The following is a 12179-nucleotide window of genomic DNA, read 5'->3' as shown; positions in this document are numbered from 1 at the left end:
ACACACACACAGAGACACTTATTATCATGTTGCATGTTATCATCTTTGTGATGATCATATCTTTTTAGTCAATTTCAAATTTATATGTTAGATAACTTCCATATCCACAATGATTGCTTCTATGAATGGAAATTTGAAACAAGGTGATACATAATTAATTTGTGAATTTTGAAATACTTGTCTAATCAAAATCTAAAATCCTATCATTCCAGGAGATTAGTTATTCAAACAATATTTTGGTGCCATCAACAAAATATCTTCAAAATGCAACTTAATATTTTATTTAAATCTACTTAATTCAAGATTTATTAATTATAATCTCAAATTATATTTTAAAGTTAATTGTTAGTAATTGTCTTAATTAACTAACTATTCTATGTAAGGTATGCATCTTTTGTAAGAGATAGATATACTTATTATTAATTCTATTTAAATAACAATCTTTTAGAAAACATAGGTTTCTTGAACTTGAGTAGAGGACAACATATTTAAACTCTTGATTGATATTGAGAATAAATTGTTCTCCTAAAAACAAAAAAATAACATATATACATTTCTATGATTAATTATCTCTAAATTTTTTCTATTTTTTAATAGTTATTAATACCTTATTTTCTAATTTAAAAAAAATGAAAGAAAAACGATCCTTTTATTTACCGAATTAAAAAATTATTGTTATTATTTCACATATCCTACACTTGTTTAGTGCTATAATCTATATATTCACCATATATCAATTTAACATATCATGGAGGGGAAGCTTTATCAATACTCAAAATTAGACATACAATTTAAATACTGAATATATATTCCTTAGAAGAAAATCTATCTAGATCATGTGAGAAAATTTTTCATCTTCATTATTGTTAGGATTTATATGAGAAATAGAAGAGCAAAAATTAAACAATGAATTCTCAGACAGGGACAAAAAGAAACACACAATTTATCGTGGTTCGGCAGTTGCCTATGTCCACACTTAAAGAAGGGGAATCAATTATATTGATGACCAATTTTAGTTCTTACATACATAGCTACAAGAAACTTTAGAATACTCAACAATAATGATATTCCAATAACTCTTAAAGAGCTTTACAACAAAAGATGAAGAGCCAAAGGTTTTGGGGGCAAAGAGGAAGGAGTTTGTTGGACTTCATTTCCAACAATCTCCCACTTGAAGGCCAATAAACTGTTGCACAAGTAGATTCCCCCACTCAGTCCTGCTATCATATATTGGAAAGGCCGAGAGAAGCTTGGTAGAAATCAAAATTCTCCCATTTAGCAACTTTGGTGAGCACATCAGCTGGGTTCTCTTAAGTGTGAATTTTATCTACATGAAACTTGCCCTCTTCGACCATGTAATGAACATAATGACTATGAACATCGACATGTTTTGACTAAGGTTGAGATGTCTGATGCTTAGTCATAAAGATGGCACTGCTATTATCACAAAACAAGGAAAAATATGATTTCTTTAAACCCAACTCACTGAACAAGAGTTGTAGCCATACCATCTCATTTGCTCCCTCAAAAAGAGCTATATATTCAGCCTTAGTAGTTGATTGAGAAATTATAATTTGTAATTTTCAAGCCCAACTAATCGCTGCCTTAACAAATGTGAAATCATAACCTGAAGTAGACTTTCGTTTGTCTAAATCTCCGGCAAAATCAGAATCAGTAAACCCATGCAAATGTGTCTTGCCCTTCCCAAAATATAAACAAAAGTCTGAAGTACCCTTGAGATACCACCAAATATACTTGACTGCCTCCCAATGTGGTTTGCCCGAATTAGCCATAAATCTGCTCACCACTCCCACAACATGAGCAATATTCAGACGAGTAGACACCATAGCGTACATAAGACTCCCAACTGTAGATTTGTATGGAATTTTGTCCATAAAATCCTTATCTTCTGGTGTTTTTGGACACAATTGAGAAGACAACTGAAAATGAGAGGCTAAGGGGACGCATACAGACTTAACATCTGCAATACCAAATTTGTCCAATACTTTTTAATGTAGTCTTGTTGAGATAGTTTGAGTTCTCTCTATTTCGTATCCTAAAAAATGGTCATCCCAAGGATTTTCTTCGCTACTCCTAAATATTTCATGGCAAACTCATTAGCTAAGTGAGATTTAAGCTCACAAACAATTTTCATGCTTGTGTCGACTACTAGCATATCAACCACATAAAGGAGAAGTATAACAAATTCGCCATTGGGAAGCCTTTTAAAATAGATACAAGGATCAGACTCACAACGAGTAAACTTGTGATCAATCATAAACTTATCAAATTTGAGATACTATCTTGCGGATTTCATAAGCCCATACAAACTCAGTTTCAATCTGCAGTAGAGATGTTCCTAACCCTTTTTGATAAAACCTTCAAGCTGATGCATAAAAAATTCCTTATTAAGGTCGCCATGGAGAAAAGTTGTCTTCACATCCAATTGTTCAAGCTCAAGATCCCAGGTTGCAACCAATCCCAATACTGCTCGGATGGTAGTCATTTTGACTATGGGCAAAAAAATTTCTTTAAAATTGATGTCTTCCTGTTAAGCGTACTCCTTGACAACTAGTCTTGCTTGAAACCGTTTTCGACCACCAGCTTCATCTTTCAATTTATAGACTCACTAATTATGTAATGCCTTTGTGTCAGGCAGAAGTTGCACCAAGTCCCATGTCTGATTTCACAATAATGCATCCATTTCTTCTCATAGTGTAGCATGCCATTTATCACAATCTGCAATTTTACAAGCTTCTTTATAAATCACAGGCTCTATTTGATCATAGATTAACAAAGTGGCCTTTGCTTCTTCACAGAATAATAATTCATAATTAGAGAACTTAGCCAAAGGTCTCCTTTGCCTGGTAGACTTTCTTAATTGACTCTTTGTTTGAGTAGTGAGATCATCCCTACTGAGATTATTCAAATCATTTGGTCTCTGTCTATGCAAATCAATGTTTTCTGTATGCAAAGTTTGACACCCAAGATGAATTCCAAATTCTGGTATGGAAACTACAGGTCAAGCATGCTCAGTATTATGCATAGAGAAGGGAGGATGAAGTCCACGAAAAACACGTGGATTATTGTCATCACGGCGAGGAGGAAAATTGTGGAAATGTTCTGACACAGAGGCATCATCCATGGTCTGCGGAGGTGGAGGTTCGGGGAAAACACGTGGTTTGCCCAACGTGTTGTGGTGAGAGCCCAACATCGCGTGAAGACTTCCCATCTTGCTGTGGTGAAAATCGTGAGGATTGTCCATCATGCCACCCAAACTGCTTAATTCCAAGTAGTGTTGACTATGATGTAGGCTGCGGGATAGGAGTCTAGCCCATCAGTAATTCCCCCACGTGATCCCGACTAGTGAGGATGTAGTTTGAGGCTGGGATTTATCTGTTCCAAACATTGGTGGCTCTGTTATGAGCCAAGAAGATGAAATAGAAGGGTTGTCAATGTCTTCACCATTTTGAGTCTACCCAGGGACTAAAAGCTGGAATCAAATGGTAGATTAATAACCATTGGAGCTCCCACTTGATAGGAAGACTGATGTAGACCACCATTGTTCTGAATTGGTGAGGGATAATTTCCAAAAACTGATAGAGGAACATACTTTGTTTTTTATTTATTTAGAATTTGCAGTGTAGGGAAAGAAGTCTCATTAAAGATAACATCCCTACTGCGAATAATTTTCCTGTGAACCGGATCTCACAATCTGAAACCAAATTGTTCTTCTTCATACCCAACGAAAATACACTTCTGTGACTTGGGATCAAATTTAGTTATTTTCTCCTTGGGTATATGCGAGAAGGCTTCACATCCAAACACATGAAGATGTGAGTATGAAATCCTCTTCCCTTACCATTCCTCTTCCTGAATACCATAGTCTAATTTAGATGAGGGACTTCGGTTGATCAGGTATACTGTTGTGTTGCAAGCTTCTGCCCAAAAATCCTTACCTAGACCTACATTTGATAACATACATCATGCCTTTTCAAGGATTGTCCTATTCATCCTCTCGGCTATACCATTTTCTTGAGGAGTGAAAGGAACAACCTTAATCCTTCTAAACCCATTATCAACACAAAAACCATCAAATTCGTGTGAACAAAATTCTCCACCATTATCTGTTTGTAGACACTTAATCTTATGATAATCCAGAATAGAATAAGGATAATGTATTGGTGAGAATGTTGGAGAATAAGGAAGCCATAATCTTTCATTTGAGTTGGGTTAGTTTATTCCTAGGTTTTCATACCTTGGGACTTTATGTTCATAATGATGTTATGCTCGCTTTTGGTACTCCAAAAAAGAAAATCTTGATTGAACCGATATTTGCTCAATGGATACAATCTGCTCATGGTAAGACCTTATATGGTTTTGATGTACTCTTATCTTCAGCAAATGATCTAGCATTCAATGCTGGCAAAAGCTTATGGTTACTCAGTCGGTTGAGTGCTATTAACGATAATAAAAATTCACTGTTCTTAACAATTGGTCCCGGAGACTTTTTGGTTCATCATGCTATTGCTCTAGGTTTGCATACAACTACATTGATTTTAGTAAAAGGTGCTTTAGATGCACGCGGTTCTAAGCTAATGCCTGATAAGAAAGATTTTGGTTATAGTTTTCCTTGCGATGGTCTGGGACGGGGTGGTACTTGCGATATTTCGGCCTAGGATGCTTTTTATTTACCAGTTTTCTGGATGTTGAATACCATTGGATGGGTTACTTTCTATTAGCATTGGAAGCATATTACCTTATGGTAGGGAAATGTAGGTCAATTTAATGAGTCTTCCACTTATTTAATGGGATGGTTAAGAGATTATCTTTGGTTAAATTCTGCACAACTAATTAATGGATACAATCCTTTTAGTATGAATAGTTTATCTGTATGGGCGTGGATGTTATTATTTGGTCATCTTGTTTGGGCTATTGGATTTATGTTTCTTATTTCTTGGCGTGGATATTGGCAAGAACTAATTGAAACTCTTGCATGGGCTCATGAATGCACACCTTTGGCTAATTTAGTTCGATGGAGGGATAAGCTAGTAGCTCTTTCCATTGTTCAAGCACGATTAGTTGGATTAGCTCACTTTTTTGTAGGCTATATATTCACCTATGCAACTTTCTTAATCGCCTCTACATCAAGAAAATTCAGTTAATTCTTTTTCATTTTATTCTAATATTTAGATTTTCTATCTAATCTCTATGCATAAAAAGAAAGAGTAATCCACGTCATACTTCTCCATCTCAAATTTGATCTATATTATTTATATAAACTAGCTGAATCATTATGGCAAGAAAAAGTCTCATTCAAAGAGAGAAAAAGAAACAAAGATTGGAAAGGAAATATAATTTGCTTTGCCAATCTTTGAAAAAAGAGATGAGCGAAGTCTCATCTCTGGATGATAAATTGGATATTTATAGAAAATTACAATCTCTATCACGTAATAGTGCACCTACACGTCTTTGTCGACATTGTTTGAAGACTGGAAGATATCCTTAAGGTTGCACTAGGATCAAAATTCATAAAATATTTGAATTTAGATTCAAAAGAAACTATTAAGATACTACAAGATATTATTGATACAGGGTTGAAAACAGCTCAATTTGTACTATTTGAAATACGTCAAAAAATAAAAAATGAATTATATAGGTTTGTGCTTTTAAATAAAGCATTTGAAAATAAGCAAATTTCTAGCTTCCTTGCTGAAAATTTGGAAGATAGGAGGGATGACAATTTTGAAATCATTTCTATAAAATTTGATAGAATGGTGTTTAGACTTCAAAAATTCCTCATTTTAGAATCACTATTGAAATTAAATACACAATTAGCCGATGTAAAAGAACAATTACTATCACAAGATAAGTTCTTGAAAGTAGTGGCAACAAGCTTAGTGAAAAAAGAACTTTATTTTCTAGAAGACAAAAGAAAAACAAGGAAAATAAAAACAATATTTCCTTTTTATCCAGGAACTGACCCAGAGACAGATTACTTTTTATGGCTGCGAACACATATGGCGATCTCTTTGATGGAAAGATATTTGGTCTTGAAACAATTTAAATAGTGGTTTAGAAATCGTTATTGTGGTTTACTGGAAGAAGAAGAATTTCCTCGGTTTGGTTATGATATTCTAATAGAATATGTTAAAAAACAAGATTGCTATAAATGTTATAATATGATAGATCATATCATGCAGGATGATCTACACTAGTACAAATAGTGTTGAGTTATTTCAACAAATAAATCTCTTGTTCCATCACAAGAACAATGAAAAAGATTGTGACAATAATTTTTTGTCGTATACTGAAAATAATAAGGGAATTTATTTCTGTTTACTAGAGATAATGAAACAGTTTTCTACATTAACACTAGATTCCAAAGATAAATTTCCTAAGAAAAAAGGAAGAGATACTAAAGATATTGAAGATATTGAAGATATTGATGAGGAGGATATTGAAGAAGAATATCCTTTAACTTATGACTCTTTAACTAAAGAAGAAAAAGAATATGTCAACGCTAACATAGAACTAATTAAGAGTACATTTAATCTAGGAAAGGAAGAATTTATAGAAACAAAAGAACAATCTTATCAAGATTATAACACTTCCTATCAAAAAGAAACTAGTAAAAATAAAAAAGAAACTAGTAAAAATCAAAAATCAAAAATCAAAACGAGCAAAGGAAATTGTTAGATTTCATTTAAAAAATGAAATGAATACTTGTACCAAGTACGCTATGGCAAGCAATCTAACCCATTCCATTGGAATGTAGATATTACACATAGTTTAAAAAGAAAAGCAAAAATGACGAAAAAAAATTAGAACATCAATTTGAAAGAGATGGTAAAAGTAGGAGTTCATTTTGGTCATGAGACCAAAAAATGGAATCCTAAAATGGCACCTTACATTTTTAAAGAATGTAAAGATAATCATATTATAAATTTAACTTACACCACTTGTTTTTTATCAGAAGCCTGTGATTTTGTGTTTGATGGAGCAAAAAGAGGAAAACAATTTATGAAGGGTTTATATTTCTATTTGGAGTGAATCTTTTTTGAATTGCCTCAATATTTCTACTCAATTGGATGTAAAATTCTAAATTGGACTCGATCAGAGTCAAAATACTTATTTTGAGATCGATAAGTGTTAATTTTGCCCTTAAATGAAAAACTTTCATAAAGTAAGGCATTTTCTTCCTAATGAATCGAATGCTCTTGTTTTGGAAAATAGAACCAAAAATTTTGATTCGAATTAACCCTTTTTTCAATCTGGATTTTATGTCAGGAGAAGGTTGATTCATTCGATTTTCGAAGTCAGCTCACAATTTATTATGAATATCTCAATTCAACAAATATTCTTCATTGATCTGCTTGATTCGCTCATGAATCGTAATTGTCCAATTGTCTGGATCTGCAGGATCCAAATCTTGGATCTGCATTGAAAATGGTTCTAATGGATCTTCCATTATTTCCAAAGAGAATTTAATACTCAATGTAGGGGTGGTCCTAATCATTACTGGAGGCTCGTCATTCGTTTGAATATTACAAAATTACATTCAAATGCTGTCTTTTACCTTTTTTGTTTTTAGTTGACAGGAGTTTGGTTACTATGCTAGTATGATGCATAGGAGAACAACCGGGATAGCTCAGTTGGTAGAGCAGAGGACTGAAAATCCTTGTGTCACCAGTTCAAATCTGGTTCCTGGCATGTATACTTTTATAAGTACGAAAAAGGATTAGTAGACCTCATTATAATAATAATATAGGTACATATATATATATATATATATATATTGATTGATTTAGAATAATCAGCAGTGATTCTATGTTATTGAATCAATAGGGAGTTTGTCCAAGTTATTTCAAAGGGAATAAAAACTACTTGAAATGAATCAAACTAGAGAGCAATTAAAAAATGATTATTTCTTAATAGAAAGATTGAGAGAAAATAGCTTCTACCTTAGCATTATATAAAAATAGAACTAGATTGGGGTAAAGACCAATACCTATGATTGGTAGAAAGAGACAGATTAAAATAAAAAGTTTGTGTGGTCCTGAATCCTTAAAATAAGGATTTGGGACATTCAAAACCTTATATCCATAGAAAATTCGACGTAACATAGATAAAAAATAAATGGGAGTTAATATCTTCCTTAGCCAAAAAGAAAAGAATTGATCTAATCGGAGCTATTGGGTTTAATTCAATGGTAATGAGATCGGTAATGAATAAATCATCTAGCATTTTGGCCCTAACCACGAGAGGTTTCATTTTAACATGCAGAAAATAACCTAAAAAAGAAAAAGAAGTCTTGGATAACTGAAGACTGCATATCCTATACGGTTGAAACAAAAGATGAAAATAGTATTGCCAAAAATGAAACAGATGATATCTACATTTTTTCACTTGAATGTGCGTACCCTTTAGAGCCATAAGGGATCTTTCTCCATATCTCACATAATGGATGAAAGAATCCTTCAACAACCAGATCTTTTTTGTTGAAATTTTACGGGGAAATAGAACAATATCTTTGATCTTTTTATCAAAATGAGTTCAATCAGGAAAAGATCCATATAACAATGATTGTGAATTAAAAAATCATTTAATAAGAGGAATTAAAAATGATTCGCATTCATACACATAAGAATTCCAAAGGAACAGAGAGAACCTCGTATTTTCTATCTGTGTAATCAGAGCTTTCTGCAAATTTTCTTGACTAAAACTATTTTTCCATTCATGGAGAATAGATCGTAATAAATGCAAAGAAGGAGCATCTCAAATCCAGCAATGAAAAATTCGAACCAAAATTTCTGGATGAATTGAGTAGGGCACTCGTATATCTGATATATAATTGGAATGTGGTAACTTATCCTCCATAAGAGGAAATAGGCAATGGATGGATCGAAGACTATTCCACCCATTAATTCCTTCTATGAAATGTTCTGATCGCATTGTGAACGAAACTTCCAAGACAATTGTAAAACCTTCAAGTATCGATTTAGAATAAAAAATATTATTGCATTCAATCAATTTATTTGGATTGGAATTCCCAAATAAACTAATGGAATTAGTTTGTTTACACATCTGATGAATTGAACGTTTTACAGTTAGGAAACTCAAAAAATTAGAAACTAAAATTTTTGTTGGTTACAATAAGGTAAGGGGTATATTTAAAAGGAACCATCTCCTATTGAATTATTCAGGAATAGGGAAATATGATGATAGGAACTTGCATTAAATTCTTATTAGAATCTAAAAATTTATTTTTTCCCTATTGGACAAAAGATCAATCTGTATGATACAATGAAATTGTGGCGGGTATAGTTTAGTGGTAAAAGTGTGATTCGTTCTATCATTATATTCAACAAAGTTGAAGGATCTTTCAACTCTCATCTATATTTTGAAAAAAAAGCTATATTTCTATATAGATTCCAAACCTCTCCTATGAATACCCTAGTTTAGGAAAGGAATTGTGCACATTCTCGTAATTTGCATTTGGAATGATAAAAAAACCCTATTTTCCATTCCATCCAAGATAGTGAAATAGAATGTAGAATGTTTTCAAGGATTAGACCAATCTATCTAATTAGATCAATTAAAGATCCATGGATATCAAAAGATTATTTTTCATCATAACTAAATGTTCAACTGCTAGAATAGCAAAAGTTGGAGCCAAATAGCTAGATAACAATGAATTTGGTTTACTTGAGTCACTGTGATTTTGTTTGAGCTCGGTGGAATTTGATTTCCTCTAGGATCGCAATCAGAAGCGGGGCAAATGGGTCTGAGGTACTCCCCATCGTATGACGGCTGGTGGGCCCCTACTATCTATCTATAGGCATTTAATCTTGAATCTTCGGAGCTCAAAATGTATCCTATAGGAGAGTTCCATTCTATTCTATCGAAGGTTGTTCAATATGCTAGGCTGTTAGGTCTATCCAGAAAGAGCCGGGTTGTGGAAGTTTCCAATCAATAGTGGTAAACCTCTCCACTAAGCAGTCGTTGAGTCTCCCAGCATCGGCTCGGACCCAAGAATAACCTCTTGGATTATTAAATGATACATGGTGTGATCTAGTTAGGACATAATAGAAAATATCTATCTGATAATTTTCTTTACATAGATCTTCATTCGTCATGAGGAAGAACAAAAATCTTTTATTTTGGCGGTCTGATCGCCCTCCTGACTCATGGAATACAATTAACCTGGTTAGTACACTATTTCTCTTACAAATTTTTCTTCGAGTATTTAGGACTCATTGTGGATGTACAAACCCTAATTTACTACAGGGAAAAATTCCTTTATCGGTTACTAAAAGGCTCTTAACTTCCGATTAGTAAAGGGAATTCCTTGTTGAAATGAGGAATAGAAGCTCGTTCTTCTGGTTTTACTTATGATTCAAGCCATCTAGCTTTATCCATATAATATTGATTAGCAATAGGGGATCCATGATACAAATTGATAATAATTATCAATTCTTACATACATATATACTCACGAATTTTGAGTAAATGAAAACCCACTATGTCATTTTAATAGATTCAATTATTTCTTATCTTAAGAATTCCAATTGGTTTCATTTTATATTAAGTTCCATTCTTAATACTACTATTCATCTACAAAAGAAAATTTAATAAAATAAAAATGTGTGTGTACATGACTAATAGTGCAGTACCTAGACTGAAAAAGAGTTCCTTCTTGCTCATCTTACAAATATTTGATTAGTATCAGTATTGATCGGTTACAATCTAGTATTTGCAGAAAAAAGATGAAAAAAGATCACAATCAATATGAAATTGATAGGATTCCATCCCTTCCATCCCATATTCTATCGTTCTTTTTTATTCATGATCTATCATTTTTTATTTTATTCTCTTCAGGATCTAGTGGATTGGAAACCAAGAATGTGGAATATAAAAATATTTAGAATAATCATTTAATCTTCCTATGGAATTTATATACAAATATGCTTGGATCATGCCTTTCCTTCCACTTTCAGCTTCTGTACCAATCGGATTAGGCTCCTTATTTTTTCCAAGAGCAACTAAGAGTGTTCGCCGTACATGGGCTCTTATTAGCATTTTTCTATTAAGCATAGCTATGTTTCTTTCTTTCAATTTGTTCTTGCAACAGATTACCGACGGTCCCATCTATCGATATTTCTGGTCCTGGGTTATCAATAATAAGTTTTCATTAGAGTTGGGCTATTTGATTGATCCAGTTACTTCCATTATGTTAGTTTTAGTCACAATAGTTGGAACCATGGTTATGATCTATAGTGATAATTATATGTCTCATGATAAAACATATGTGAGGTTTTTTGCTTACCTTAATTTTATTAATGCTTCTATGCTGGGGCTAGTTATTAGCCCTAAATTATTACAAATATATATATTTTGGGAATTAGTAGGAATGTGTTCCTATTTATTGATAGGTTTTTGGTTTATGCGTCCCAGTGCGGCTAATGCTTGTCAAAAAGCATTTATAACTAACTGTGCAGGGGATTTTGGACTCTTATTAGGAATCCTAGGTTTTTATTGGGTAACAGGTAGTTTCGAATTTCAATATTTGTCTAAAAAATTAAATGAATTAACTGCAATTGATGGGGTTGGTTTGTTTTTTGTTACTTCGTGTTCTTTTCTCTTATTTTTAGGTCCAGTAGCCAAATCTGCACAATTCCCACTTCATGTATGGTTACCTGATGCTATGGAAGGGCCTACTCCTATTTCGGCTCTTATACATGCCGCTACTATGGTAGCAGCAGGAATTTTTCTTGTAGCTCGATTGTTTCCTCTTTTTAAAGCTCTACCTTTAATAATGTATCTTATCTCTTGGATAGGGGGAATAATAGCTCTATTGGGAGCTACTATGGCTCTCGCCCAAAAAGATCTTAAAAGAGGCTTGGCTTATTCTACTATGTCTTAATTAGAATATTTGAGATGAGAAATGAATCTGAATTTTAGGATGACTGATCCTCTTAATCCAGTACATATGATGTCCTTTTCAGGAGCTGGAGGAAGTACATCCCAAGTTCACCAATTAGTAGGTATGAGAGGATAATGTTAGATCCTCGAGGAAAAATTGTTGATCTACCCATTCAAGGGAATTTCCGCGAAGGACTTTCTTTAACGGAATATATTATTTCATGTTATGGTGCTCGTAAAGGAGTTGTGCATAC

At 33.1% G+C, this 12179-nt stretch overlaps 1 protein-coding gene and 1 non-coding gene across 2 annotated transcripts; both read left to right on the top strand.

Annotated features, from left to right (window-relative positions):
• Positions 1 to 7640: 7640 nt before the first annotated feature.
• Positions 7641 to 7713, top strand: TRNAF-GAA (transfer RNA phenylalanine (anticodon GAA)). Its single transcript has one exon. It is a non-coding gene; the product is annotated as a tRNA-Phe (tRNA).
• Positions 7714 to 10978: 3265 nt separating this feature from the next.
• On the top strand, positions 10979 to 11926 carry LOC131051433 (NAD(P)H-quinone oxidoreductase subunit 5, chloroplastic-like). Its single transcript, XM_059220553.1, has one exon. It carries the CDS (start codon positions 10979 to 10981, stop codon positions 11924 to 11926), a length of 948 nt encoding a protein of 315 aa, XP_059076536.1.
• Positions 11927 to 12179: the final 253 nt, after the last annotated feature.

The sequence above is a fragment of the Cryptomeria japonica genome, chromosome 5 (assembly GCF_030272615.1).
Source record: "Cryptomeria japonica chromosome 5, Sugi_1.0, whole genome shotgun sequence".
Lineage (NCBI taxonomy): Eukaryota > Viridiplantae > Streptophyta > Pinopsida > Cupressales > Cupressaceae > Cryptomeria > Cryptomeria japonica.
Note: the sequence above shows the minus strand (reverse complement) of the source record. Positions and strands in the feature narration are given on the sequence as shown.